Consider the following 15,117-nt stretch of genomic DNA (forward strand, 5'->3'; position numbering starts at 1 on the left):
GTTGCTATGGTGAGAATGTCCTATAGAAGGGCTGCACCTTGTTAAGCCCCAGTAGTGTGGCTTGCACAGAGTGAGGCTGAGGTTGGTCCATGCAGCTGTTGCTCTGCTTTTATGTCCCACTATAATCTCTCTCCTATCTTTTAGGTTGATAGTACCCTTTTTTCCTTGCCTTATCCCACAACATCCTGCCCTTCAAAAATCACTTTCTAGAAAGAAGCTGGTACATACATTAAGGCTCAAGCATTAAATCTTCTGAGGTTTTTGAATATTGAGTTTTATCTCCACTGGATTGTTTTATTCTCACAGTCATCAAAAGGCAATTGGCAACTCAATCCAAAATAAACAATTAAAGTATATAGAAGCCTCTCCTACAGATTGCACCACCATAAGTAACAAAGGTGAGACAGAGAGAGAGAAAGAGAGAAACAGAGAGGGAAGAGATATTTTCTGCACTTATTCCTCTTTGCTTTTACAGCGGAAACCTCCAATGGTGGTGGATGATCTTTTTGAAGACATGAAAGATGGTGTTAAACTGCTTGCCCTTCTGGAGGTCCTGTCTGGGCAGAAGCTGGTAAGAATTTTTTTATGTTATCATACTTGTCAAATTGTTTCCATTTGGAATTTGGGGACTGTGGAGTTGAGAGTGCTAAGATGTGCTGCCCATCTAAAAGAAAGTTATTTGTTGTGGTGGGTAGTATACTGGAAACACTGGTCTGCTTGCACTTCTAATTCTAGGTGCAAGGAATATATTTCCCTTCTTGTTCTTGCAAATCCCTAGTGCATTTAAAACGTTATGTTTATAATAACAACCGGACAATTAAGAGTAAAGAACTTCATCAGTAACTTAACATGATTAACCATTGTATCTATATGGTATACAAGAAGCTAGTTGCAAATTACCAAATCCCTCACTTTAAGTGTTTGTCTTCCATTTAGAAAGAAATGTTGGTCCATATCTGTGTATTTATATAGTTGTTTGTTGAAAATTAAGCTGGAAACCAGTGCGGCATTTTTCATATTCTTGTTGACATCATCCATCATCCATCATTTGTAGCAAGAACAACCTGTTCAGAGTTGTTTTTATGTGCTGTGGAACCAGCAGAGTGAAAAACAACATTAACAGTGTGCTAGAAAGTGTATTTTCTACATTGTCAAATAATAAAATATTTTTTCTTGCTTATCTCTTTTTCATTTCAGAGTAGTAAAGCAGTAAGTAGTTCATAAACATAAATTATTTATAAATAATGTTTACCATAATTTGGAAAAAGGAATTCAGGAAAAAATCTTCAAGACGTTAGATAACACACTAGACACAGAGTCCAAAATTGAAAATCCCTTTTTTTCTTTATCACTTGTATCTTGGCAATAACGGCACAGTCATTATTACTTGGATAACTAAGTTTTTAAAAGAGGATTTTTACCTCTTTAAAATTAATTTCCATTCATTTTGTACAGGGATCCCTCAAATAGCTTTTGTAAGAATTGTTTGTTGAGAAACAAACTGGTAATAATTTTGCATCAGTCATTTATGTAATTGGATTCCCAGGTAGCAGATGCTTCTGGCACCCCATGTCTCATCTCAGCTACATCAGTGGTAGACATTCCCATATACTCTGACAGCTTCTTTCTTCAAGCACTGGTAGTTATCTGTCTGGCTTTCTGCCTCAGGGCTTTTATTAAAGGCAGAAGTTGCACAGAGCAGCTTTGAAGTTTTGGGGAGTTAGTGGTACCAAGGGACCCTCAACCAATGGATATGGGAGTCTATGAATAAATGCTCCACCCTAAAATTCTTAGGGTAATTCTGAGACAGGTGATTCTGAGGCATGTTTTACACATGTCTTATAGAGTTCCTGTAGGGTCACCAGTGGGATTGAGTTCCAGTTGCCAATAACAGTAACCCTCAGTAGCACATCCTTTGTTAGCTTTTGCTCCTTCCCCATCTCTCTCTCCACACATCCTTATTCTTGCTACCTGGGATCACCTCCCTAGTAAGCTACATGCACCCAAGAGCTTGTCTCAAGCTCTGCTTTGGAAGAAATCAAGCTAGACATAGATGAACAGGCAATTTGGAATGTGTATAGGCATATGCATGAGCTAAAGATACTAGATAAGCATTAGGATGTGGGAGTTGTTAGACTGAAATACATACTCTCTTGATTACCTGATATAACTGGCCATTTAGATATATCCTCCTGAATTAAGCTATTTTCTTGATGGGTAAAGGAATCTTTATATGAATATTCATGTGGATATTCAAGAAGTTTATGTGTCATTCTAAGTGTCATTACAATCTGCCGTTATACTTGACAGTAGAATACAGTATACAGAAATCTTGATGGGCATTTAACTGCCAGGCTAAATTATTCTAGAAAAAAAGCATATATTTTTGACATGACAATCCTACTACTGTTTTAAGTACCCTACTCATTCAGATATAGTTAGAATTATGGGATCTTAAAGCTAGCAGGAATTTCAGAAAAAAATCTTAGCATTCTAACAGGTAGGGAAACTGGTGCATAGAACGGCAGTTTCTGATTTAACCTTTATTATTTATTTATATTGAATTCTTCAAGAGTCTGAATTACATAAAATAAAATCATTCTGAAATTATAAATATGCTGTGGCAAATGTTATTTAATTTTTTTACATGTATATATTATTGTTCAGGACCACACTAAGATGAAGAGCATCATTTAAAGGTCTGAGCATCCTAGGCATTCTTTTAGAGCTTTTCAAAGGGACAATATGGGCAAGAGTGTTTCCCTTAGGAGTGTTAATATTGTTCAGGAATGTAATTGTGCAATAGAACCTTACTGAGAACCCTATACTTAATGTCACAGTTCACATAGGTCAGGATTCTGGATCTGATTATGATCATCTGAGAAATGTGACCAAATGGCTTCACATCCTTTATATTGTGCCAGCATCTTAGGGTAAGAGTGGAATTTCAATATCCTAATACCCTTTAGTAGCCTATTGTGACTCCCTTGTCTATGATTTTATTTAAGGTATTAGGGAGTTATAAAAAATTACAATTCTTATCCTTGGATTTTTCTATATCCCTTGAATATTATTTGTGAAACATTTGTTCTTTGAATGGATAAGTAATTACTTAGCTGCAATTGCACATAAACATAGGAAAACTAAATTTAACACTGCACTTAAGAGTTGTTTTTAAGAACATGAGGAATTACTATTGAAACATTAGAAACAATAGAAGCAATATGAATAGAGATTAAGGGCTGCAGAGAAACTTCTTTTTTATCTATATTGTTAACCTTCCAAATAGTATTTTTGCAAAAGACTCCTGAACACTTTTCCTTTCAAGAGAAGGGTAATAATCCATTTAGAAATGAATGATGGATGCTCAGAAAATCTTGAGTGTCAGATTTCCCTGCATGTCCACCAGGTGACTCTGTTAGTCATTGATCATATATTTAGAGTAGAACTCAATTCTCCAATGGTATTTGTCATTGTCTAATAATCATTCAACTAACATTCCTAGAGTCCCTATTATGGATAAGGCACTATCTTGTGCCCTCTAAGAAAAACACAGATGAATGAGATATAGTCAGTGCTCTCAAAGAGATTATAGCCTAATAGGGATAATAATAATAATAATTATAGGTTAAGTTGTGTGAAAATAGATGCACATATGTGGTGGAACAATACAATAAATGTTTGTGTCTTTCTCACTTAGCAGGATACATCTGAAGAAGAAAAACAGGAAGAAAGTATTTGTCCTACTAGATATCAGATCTTACAATGAAGCTATATCACTTTAGACAGTGTGGTCTTTTTACAGAGATGAGCATACTGACAAATACCATAGAGTCCAGAAACAAGCCAAGGCATGATGGAACTTTAGTATATGTCAAAGGTGGATATCAGATATGGGTGTGCAGAGTGGGGAACTGTTCAATAATTGGAACAGCTCAAAAGAAACCTTACAAGCCAGAAGGGATTGGGGTCCTATCTTTAGCCTCCTGAAACAGAATAATTGTCAACCCCGAATTTTGTATCCAGCAAAACTAAATTTCATAAATGAAGGAGAAATAGTCTTTTCAGACAAAGAAATTCCGAGAGAATTTGTTACTACCAGACCAGTCATACAAGAAATGCTAAAAGGAATTCTAAACCTTGAAACAGAAGGTAGATATGATCCTCTTGAAAGCATAAAACTCACAAGGTCTATAAAACAATAACATAACTAATAAAGTAGGTTACAATCAACATGATGACTGGAACACAACCTCTCATCTCAAACTATTCCAAAAGATTAAGAAAGAGGGAGGGAATCCACCCTAACTCATTCTAAGAAGCCAGTGGCAACCTGATACAAAAACTAGGAAATGACATAACAAAAAAAAATAAACTACAGGTCAGTATCCCTGATGAACATAAATGCAAAGACCCTCAACAAAATACCAGCAAACTGAATCTAACAGCTTATCAAAAGATAATACACCATAATCAAGTGGGTTTCATTGCAGGGATGCAGGGATGGTTTAGCATATGCAAGTCAATAAATGTGATACATCACACAAACAGAATTAAAAACAAAAGCTGTATGGGCATCTCAATAAATGCAGAAAAAGCATTTGATAAAATCTAGCATCTCTTAATGATAAAAAGTCCAACACACTAGTCATAAAAGGGACATACCTCAAAATAATAAAAGCCATATATGACAGATCCACAGCTAACATCATAGTGAATGGGGAAAGGTTGAAAACATTCCCCTTGAGAACTGGAACAAGACAAGAACGCTCACTTTTACACTTCTTTTAAATATATTACTGGAAGTCCTAGCCAGAACAATCAGGCAAGAAAATGAAATAAGGGGTATCCAAATTGGAAAAGAGTAAGTCAAACTATCATTTTTTGCTGATGAAATGATTGGATACCCAGAAAACCCTAAAGACTCCTCTAAAATTCTTAGATTTGGAAAACAAAGTCAATAAAGTCTCAGGTTACAAAAATCCGTGTACACAAGTGAGTAGCACTGCTATACACCAACAGCAACCAAGCCGAGAATAAAATCGGTAATTCGATTCCTTTTACAATAACTGCAAAAAAAAATATCTAGGACTATATTTAATCAAGGAGATGAACGATCTCTACAAAGAGAACTACAAAACACTGCTGAAACAAATCACAGATGACACAAACAAATGGAAACACATACTCAGGGATTGGAAGAATCAATATTGTGAAAATGACAATACTGCCCCAAGAAATCTACAGATTCAATGCAATTACTGTCAAAATACCAACATCATTTTTCACAGAACTAGAAAAAAAACAATTCTAAAATTCACCTGGAACCAAAAAAGACCCCAAAGAGCTAAAACAATCCTAAGCACAAAGAACAATCTGAGGCATCACATTATCTGACTTCAAATTATACTACAAGGCTATAGTTACCAACATAGCATGATATGCTGTTATAAAAGTTGATACATAGACCAATGGAACAGAATAGAGAACTAAGAAATAAAGTCAAATACTTAGGATCAAATGATCTTTGACAAAGCATACAAAAACATCAACTGGAGAAAAGACATCCTGTTTAATAAATGGTGCTGGGAAAACTGGATAGTCACATGTAGAAGAATGAAGATGGACCTCTATCACTCACCTTATACAAAAATCAACTCAGGATGGCTCAGATACTTAAATCTAAGACCTGAAACCCCATACAAATTCTAGAAAAAAAAACTAGAAAAAAGTCTCTGGACATTGGCCTAGGAAAATAATTTTTTACTAAGACCCTAAGAGCAAATGTACAAAAATAAAAATAGATAAATGGGCCTAATTAAACTAAAAAGTTTCTGCACAGCAAAAGAAATTATCATCAGAGTAAACAGACAACCCACAGAATGGGAGAAAATATTTGCGAACTATGCATCTGACAAAGGACTAGTGTTTAGAATCTACAAGGAACTAAAACAAATCAGCAAGAAAAAAGACAATACCATCAAAAATTGGGCAAATCACATGAATAGATATTTCTCAAAACAATATACAAATGAGTAATACACATGAAAAAATGCACAACATTACTAATCATCAAGGAAATGCAAATTAAAACCACAATGAGATATCACCTTACCCCTCCAAGAATCGCCATTATTAAAAAGTCAAAAAACAATAGATACTGGCATGGAAGTGGTGTAAAGGGAACGCTTATAAACTGCTGGTGAGAATGTAAATTAAAACAACCTCTATGGAAAAGTGGTATGGTTTCTTGCCGGGCGCGATGGCTCATGCCTGTAATCCCAGCACTTTGGGAGGCCGAGACGGGCGGATCACAAGGTCAGGAGATCGAGACCATCTTGGCTAACATGGTGAAACCCCATCTTTACTAAAAATACAAAAAATTAGCCGGGCGTGGTGGTGGGCGCCTGTAGTCCCAGCTACTGGGGAGGCTGAGGCAGGAGAATGGCGTGAACCTGGGAGGCGGAGCTTGCAGTGAGCCGAGATCGCGCCACTGCACTCCAGCCTGGGCGACAGAGCGAGACTCTGTCTCAGAAAAAAAAAAAAAAAAAAAGATATGGTTTCTTAAAGAACTAAAAGTAGATCTACCATTTGATACAGCAGTCCCACTACTGAGTGTCTACCCAAAGGAAAAGAAGTCATTATTTCAAAGACATCTGCACACGGATGTTTATAGCAGCACAATTCACAATTGCAAAGATATGGACCCTACCTAAGTGGCCACTGACCAATTAGTGGATAAAGAAAATGTAATATACATACAACCATGGAATACTACTCAGTCGTAAAAAAAGAATGAAATAATGTCTTTTGCAGCAATTTGGATGGAGCTGGAGGCCATTATTCTAAGCGAAGTAATTCAGGAATGAAAACTAAATACTGTATGTTCTCACTTATAAGTGGGAGCTAAGCTGTGTGTACAATGAAGGCATATAGAATGGTATGATGGACTTTGGAGACTCAGAAGGATGAGGGTAAGAGACAGGTGAAGGATCAAAAACTAAATATTGGGTGACAGGTGCACTAAAATCTCAGACTTCACCACTATATTATTCCTTCATGTAACCAAAAACCAATTGTACCCTAAAAGTTATTGAAATAAAAAAAATGGAACAGGAAATGAAGTTCATTCTAGCAGAAAAATGTAAAATTGAATTCTTATTTGATGGCCTATACAAAAATTAAATCTACATGAATTAAGGACCTACTGACAGTAACACTTTCAACTCTTAGTAGAAAACATAGGTGAATATCTTTTAGACACAGGGATAGGAAAACAATTATTCAATAAGACACAAAAAATATTGACAAAAGATTGCTATATTTAATATATTAAAATTAAGAATATCTTAAAAATTAAAAACCTTTTTAAAAAGTGGCAGGAGTTACAAACTTGTTGAAGATATTCACAATTCATGTTGTAAAAGGATTAAATGAAGAATATATAAAATACATCTTCAAAACAGTATGGGTGCAAACAGCCCAAAGGAAAACCTGGACAACAGATGTGAAAAGGCATTTTACAGAAGAAATACACATTACCAATGAACAGAGGAAGAGAAGTCCATATTGCTGTTGATCAGGGAAATGTAAATGCAAACTGCAATGGAAAAGAGTACATATACATTTTACATACATTCAACTGAAAAAAATATGTTTAAGGTATCTGTCAAAATCAAACGGTGGGGAGGATACAGATTAACAGGATTATTTTTGCAGTGCTGATAAGAGTAAAAAGTAGTGCAACCATTTTAGGATAGTTTGGATATAAATTCAAGTCATATTCCCTTTGACTCAGCAATTCTACTCTTAGGTACGTGTCCAAGAGAAACTGTGCTTGTACAAAAGGTGAGAAGTACAAGAATAATCTATCAACATACCAAAATATCAATAACCTGGAAATAGCACATTCATATCAGAAGGAGGGTATAGAAATAGCACATTATATAGCTTTTGAAATGGATGAAATACAGTGAAAGGCAATGATATGATGAATCTTAGCAATATAATGTTATGTGGAAAAGTAGGTCTGAAAAGATTAATACAGTTATGCTCTTCATATAAAATTAAAAAGTAAGCATTCTTTTTAAGAAAGCATGTGAAAGAAATGATCTCTATAAAAAGGCAAACACTGGACTGGAGTTAGTGTGACGGGTGCCCTCGGTGTGGTCACGTAGGAGGATGGGATTAATGGTGGTCATATTTCGGGATATGGCTTTCATACTTCGTTGTGGGTCCTTAGTTGTTTTAGGTTGCACATTCTGGGTGTGTTTACATTTTTAAAAATAACTAATAAACTAAAGAAGTGGGTTGTGCACAGAACAATGATGAGACTGTGTCATGTCTAACAGAGGTCTCAGTAAAGAATAAGTAAAAATTTAAAAATATCTTCTATTTATATATTTGCTTTAGAAATATATCTTGTATTTATATATTTGTTTTAAAATCATATCATAAAAATTATTACCTGGCACACTATTACTTGGATTGAAAAGATACTTGGTTTCCAATTTTAATAGGAGACCATTTAGAGCTCTAGGGTTTTCTCATTTGGGGAAGAGAGCAATTTACCAGCTATGCAACCTTACAGCATACTTCCTGTAAATGTAAACGAGGCTTACAATATCTACTTCATTGAAATTTTTAGTTTTCAAATTAACAGTGTGGTGCAGAGAAAGTACACAATAAATTTTGGTAACTTAAACATAATTTTGAGTATCCATGTACCAGAACACACTATTTCATTCTCAGAATCCTATTTCTTAACTTTGGTTTTTGTGCCCCCATGTATTTTGGTCATTCAAATCAAGAAATGTCACTATTAATGTTAGTCTCTTTGCATGTTTGGATGACTGAAAAAATGGTGAGTGACTAAGAATATTTTTCATATACATGCTTTGCTAACTTATAGGAGTGATAGTCTCAGTAGATAACATAGGAGTTTTGTGATAGTAGATAATGTAGGAGTTCTGTGCATTTCTGCTCTTAGACATACAGAAAACTAAAAGGCAAATGCATTAACAGATAATCTGAGAATGAATGCTCTTATTGAGTGAATTAGTATATCTTCAGAGTGCCATGGGGAACACCCCTTTATGTATTTGCTAATCTTTATAGAAAGTGAACAATCTTGGTTGCTTTTGAATATTCTTCAAGTATATTTTTAATCCATTTAAATAGATCTTATAACTAACATTTTAATATGCAGATTTTGTCTTATTCCTTTCCCCCCCGCTCTCTTTACAGCCTTGTGAACAAGGACGCCGGATGAAGCGAATCCATGCTGTGGCTAACATTGGCACGGCACTCAAGTTCCTCGAAGGAAGAAAGGTAAGAGAGAAACAAAAACAAAACACGAAGGAAGAAGGTATGGGCATACTTATGTTTTCAGTATTGACTGTAGATCAAAACACTGCGTGTCGTCTATACAGCATAGACAAATAATGTCACTGTATTGTAAAATACTCTTAGATTTATGGAGAAGTTGCAAAAAAAGAAATTTTATTTCTACAGTTCATTTCAGCATCTAGTGTTAAGAGCTTACATAACCATAGTATAATTATCAAAGTAAGGACATTAAAATTGGGATGATACTATTAACTAAAACATAAACATTAGTCCAAGTTCATCAGTGTTCCCCCTATTGTCTGTGTCTGTTCCAGGATCCACTCTAGAATTACATCTTGTGTTTAGTTATGTCTTCTATTTTATGACAGGTCTTCTTTCTTTCCTTGTCTTTCATGACCTTGACACTTTTGATAACTGCTGGTCAGTTATTTTGCATAATGTCTCTCAATTTCAGTTTGCATGATATTTTCTCATGATTAGGTTGAGTTTATACATTTCTGGAAAAAATCCCAAGAAAGTTATGTCATGTTCTTCCCAGTGCACCATGTCAGTAAATATAGGGTGCTGATATGTCTTATGACTGGTTACATTAACTTTGAATACTTGGCAATGTGGTGTCTGCCATGATTTCCTATGGTAGAGTCGCTGTTTTTCCCTTTATAGTTGGGAAATAACTTAGGGGAGGTAATTGAGACTATGCCAAGTTTCTGCTTTTCCTCAAACTTTTGCTCACTGATTTTAGTATCCATTGCCTTCAGTAATTATTTCTGTGCTGTTTGCCTAATGGTGATTTTCTATTTTCCTCATTCCTTCTGTATTTATTAATTGGAATTGTTCTGTATGAAAAAGATGTCCTCCCCCACAATTTACTTATTTATTCAGTTATTTATTCCAGTAGGGACACATGTATATTTATTTTGTTAGGTAGTTAAAATCCATCATTATAATCATTGTTATTATTTTGTCACTCAAATTTTTCTAGCTTTGACCACTAAGAGCTCCTTCAGGCTGGCACCTGTACCTTTTTGATATGGGCTTATAATTTTTCAAGCATTTTTTTATTTGCTAGAACTACAAATATTCCAGGTTTTTCTTATATTTTCCCTGCCCCAGTCCTGGAATCAACCACTTCTTTAAAGAGGCTTTGTTCCTTTTAGTGATGAGTATGTCACTAACCCATGCCCCTGTGAGAAACAGATTTACAAACTAGAGAACAGGATTTGTATATAGGTTTTTTTGTGTGTGTGTGTCTTTAGCATTACAGTATCCAGTCAAAAAACTATTTTTGAAATGTTGTTACATTAGTTCTATTATTCCCCATCCCTTTCAGTGGGAGTATGTCATCATTTGTTACAGAGATAGGTTTATTTGTTGTTGTTTGTGTTCTATTTTGTGCCCCACCGCCATCCTGGTCAATTTTATTTGTTTTGAAGAGTGGGACATTATTATGGTTCTAAAATAATAAACGCTATATTTAAAGAAGTCAAACCCCTTCCTCATCCCTACTACTCCATTCTCATTCCCTGCCTCTAGCTGCATTTCCCACCTTTAGGTAACCAGTCCCTCTAGTTTCTGACATATATTTTGCGTTTTTTCCCCCACAAATAAGATGTGTTTTCATATATTCCCTTCTTTCTTACATGAAGGATAGCATACCATAGATGCATTTTGCTTTTTTCACTTATCAGTATATCCTGGAAACCACCCCACATCAGTTCATAGTGATTTCTCCGCTATTTTTACAGTTACACAGTGTCCCGTTGCCTAGATATGCCATTGTTTATTCAACCACTCTCTTATGAATGGGAATTGGGTTGTTTCTAGCATTTTTCAAACACAAACAATGATGCAGTTAATAACTATGTGCATAAGTGCTTCCATATAACTGGAGGTGTATCTTCTAGATGCGTGCTTGCTAAGTCAAAAGGTAAATGCACATGTAATTTTGGTAGATATTACCATATTTCCCTCCAACAGGGTTGCACCAATCCTCTTACATTTAGCCTTTTCTAATTTGTGGGAATTTAGGAAGTCTGTGCTTGCTAATACCAAAGCTAGTTTTATAAATGGAGATCCAGATTACTTCTGGAAAATAGACCCATTCAGTTATTTCCTTCTCAGTTTATGTGCACCGAATTAATTCAATTACTTTACAAATGTCTAATTGATGACTTTCTATAAGACAGGAACTCTAGAAAATACAAATTTACAGAAAACTTAGATTCTAGCCCTTAAATAATTTACATTATTGATAAGTTGGTAATGCAATGAATCAGTATACATTTCAGTCAGTTGTGCAAACTTCATGCCCAAGAGAGATTCCAGGCATTAGGATAGTGTGAAAAACAACTTTAGCTTCTTATGCAATATCAGAGAGTGTTTCCATATCACACTAATCTCATTCTTATTGAAGGTTTTCTCTTCTTTCTGCTCACCTTTCATTAATTTTCATCGAAAGCTGAATGAAGCCTTGTTAAACAGGATATTTAGAGTTTTTCAGGACCAGGTGCAATGGCTCACACCTCTAATCCCAGCACTTGGGGACGGAAGGGCATGCGAATGGCTTGAGCCCTGGAGTTTGAGACCAGCCTGGGCAACATGGTGAGACCTTGTCTCTAAACAAACAAACAAACAAACAAATTAGCCAGAGGTGGTGGCATGTGCCTATGGTCCCAGCTACTTGAGAGGCTGAGGTGGGAGGATCTCTTGAGCCTGGGAGGTCGAGGCTACAGTGAGCTGTGATTGCACTTCAGCCTGAGCGACAGAGTGAGACTCTTTCTCTTAAAAAAATAAAAATGAAAAACAAAGTTAGAGTTTTTCAGATCATTCATTCTCCCATTTCAGCTGTATGACAGTAGTGTCCGATTTCATTCTGAGTTATATTGATCGGCAGGAATACAAAAACAAAATTCCTCTTATTAACTTGGAAGCCTTGGAGAAAACTTTAACAACTTAACCTACGAAAGGCATTGTTTGTAAAGAAGACTTGTTTTCACAATGTCCATTTTCATAGAACAACCCAAAGTAATAAAGAATAAAGTTTAAATATATTTGCTAAGCACCAAAAGTAATGTCTTGAGAATCGGAACAAAATGAAAGAATTTCTGTTTTTTCCCCACAAGTCTCTTAATCTTTTAAAAATCACCCCCTCCCCATATCTCCCTGAAACATTCTTTTTGGCCACACTCTCTTGCACTTCTATATCCCACGGCCTCACAGAATGTTTGGCTGTGGGAAGTAATGAGTTTTTTTGGAAGGTTCTTTAGTGCACTCCCACTTATTATCTTAGCATACATCTTTACAAGTTAAGACTTATGTCTCAATTGTATTTTTAGAAATTTGTCTTTTGATCTTTGTACTGACTTTGTCTTCCATTTGGAATTTCTTTCTTTTTGTAACAGGACATTTATTTAGTCCTTTTATTCTTATTTAGCTTGACTTAGGGAATAATGAAGGTATTCCTCATTTTACTGGGGAAACCCTAACAGTGTCCTTAGCTTTTCTCTTATTTGCAGGGCTATTGAAAAAACATATGTAAGAATCTGATAAGAAATGTGTAAATGTGACTCTGGTGAATAGATCCATCACCACTTTCCACAAGTTTCCTTCTCCAGCGAGGTGTCAGGTAGATCATTCAGAACAGTAATACAGGGAGCCAACCACTGCCCATCAGAGTGCAGATAGGGGCCATAAATTCAGGTTCCTGTGAGGTCCAGAAAGGTGATGTAGAGGAATGAGGTGAGTACCAGGCTAAGTGTGGTAACAGGAGAACTGAGTGGTCCTGTGTCCTGTCTTGAAGAGGGGAGCAAATAGTTCCAACTAAAGTAACCTCAGTGAACTGCAAGAACTGCGATCCCAGGTTTTCTAATTTACTAAGAAAAGCCAGTCATCTAGACTTTTATTAAAATGTAATTAATGATTAAAATTCCTTTAAGTTATGTATTAAATAAGACAGGCAGTTGACTACTTGCATTATTGTTGAGAATGAGGAACCTGATACCTCATTGTAGAAAGCAACTAGTGGAAAGCGGTAATGGATTTATTCATTAAGTTTTCAAATTTGTCAAGAAAAGCTAGTAATATGGATTTTTCCTGAGAGTTTTTGAAATTAATTTCCAAATAATTCAAATTTTTTTCTTCCTTATTTTTGTTGTCGTTGTTTTTTGGGGACAGAGTCTTGCTTTGTTGCCCAGGCTGAAGTGCAGAGGCACGAACTTGGCTTACTGCAACCTCCATCTCCCAGGTTCAAGCGATTCTCCTGCCTCAGCCTCCTGAGTAGCTGGGACTACAGGCATGCACCACCAAGCCTAGCTAATTTTTGTATTTTTAGTAGTGATGGGGTTTTGTCATGTTGGCCAGGCTGGTCTTGAACTCCTGACCTCAAGCTATCAGCCTACCTTGGCTTCCCAAAATGCTGGGATTACAGGCGTGAGTCACCGTGCCTGATCTCAAATATTTTTTTAAACATCTGTGAGCTGTGTATCAGCCGACTTTGGCTGCCATAACAGAATATCACAGACTGGGTGGTGGCTTAAACTACAGAAATTAATTTTTTCAGAGTTTTCGGGGTAAGAAGTCCAGGATCAAGGTGCCCCAGGACTATTTTCTGGGGAAGCGTCTCTTACTGGCTTGTGACAGTTCCTTTCTCTTTGCATCCTTGTGTGACATTTTCTCTGTGTGAGTGTGGAGAGAAAGATCAATCTTTGGCGTCTCTTCATCTTTTTTTGTATTCATTGTTTTTTCAAAAAAATTACAATAGCAAAGACTTGGAATCAACCCAAATGTCCATCAGTGACAGACTGGATTAAGAAAATGTGGCACATATACACCATGGAATACTATGTAGCCATAAAAAAGGATGAGTTTGTGTCCTTTGTAGGGACATGGATGCAGCTGGAAACCATCATTCTTAGCAAACTATCACAAGAACAGAAAACCAAACACCACATGTTCTCACTCATAGGTGGGAACTGAACAATGAGATCACTTGGACTCGGGAAGGGGAACATCACACACCGGAGCCTATCATGGGGAGGGGGGAGGGGGGAGGGATTGCATTGGGAGTTATACCTGATGTAAATGACGAGTTGATGGGTGCTGACGAGTTGATGGGTGCAGCACAGCAACATGGCACAAGTATACATATGTAACAAACCTGCACATTATGCACATGTACCCTAGAACTTAAAGTATAATAATAAGAAATAATTAAAAAAAATTTTTTTTATTATTCTTTAAGTTCTGGGATACTTGTGCAGAACATGCAGGTTTGTTACATAGGTATACACATGCCATGGTGGTTTGCTGCACCCATCAACCCATCATCTACATTAGGTATCTCCTAATGCTAGCTCCCCTAGTCTCCCACCCCCTGACAGGCACTGGTGTATGATGTTTCCCTCCCTGTGTCCATGTATTCTCATTGTTCAACTCCCACTTATGAGTGAGAACATGCAGTGTTTGGTTTTCTCACTTATGAGTGAGAATTGCAGTGTTCTTTGTGTTAGTTTGCTGAGAATGATGGTTTCCAGCTTCATCCATGTCCCTGCAAAGAACATGAACTCATCCTTTTTTATGGCTGCATAGTATTCCATGGTGTATATGTGCCACATTTTCTTTATCCAGTATGTCATTAATGGGCATTTGGGTTGTTTCTAAGTCTTTGCTATTGTGAATAGTGCTGCAATAAACATATGTGTGCACATGCCCTTATAGTAGAATGATTTATAATCCTTTGGGTATATACCCAGTAATAGGATTGCTGGGTCA

The 15,117-nt window shown here is 36.2% G+C and overlaps 1 protein-coding gene across 19 annotated transcripts in view; it reads left to right on the forward strand.

Moving 5' to 3' along the window:
• SYNE1 (spectrin repeat containing nuclear envelope protein 1) overlaps positions 1 to 15,117 on the forward strand; it is a 523,271-nt gene that overhangs the window by 112,303 nt on the left and 395,851 nt on the right. For all 19 annotated transcript variants that reach the window (XM_021936839.2, XM_031667714.1, XM_021936840.2 and 16 more), the window contains 2 exons: positions 476 to 571; positions 9,247 to 9,330. In XM_021936839.2, the coding sequence (XP_021792531.2) occupies positions 476 to 571; positions 9,247 to 9,330 (180 nt within the window). The remainder of the gene's footprint in view (positions 1 to 475; positions 572 to 9,246; positions 9,331 to 15,117) is intronic.

This window comes from Papio anubis, chromosome 6, assembly GCF_008728515.1.
Source record: "Papio anubis isolate 15944 chromosome 6, Panubis1.0, whole genome shotgun sequence".
Classification (NCBI taxonomy): domain Eukaryota; kingdom Metazoa; phylum Chordata; class Mammalia; order Primates; family Cercopithecidae; genus Papio; species Papio anubis.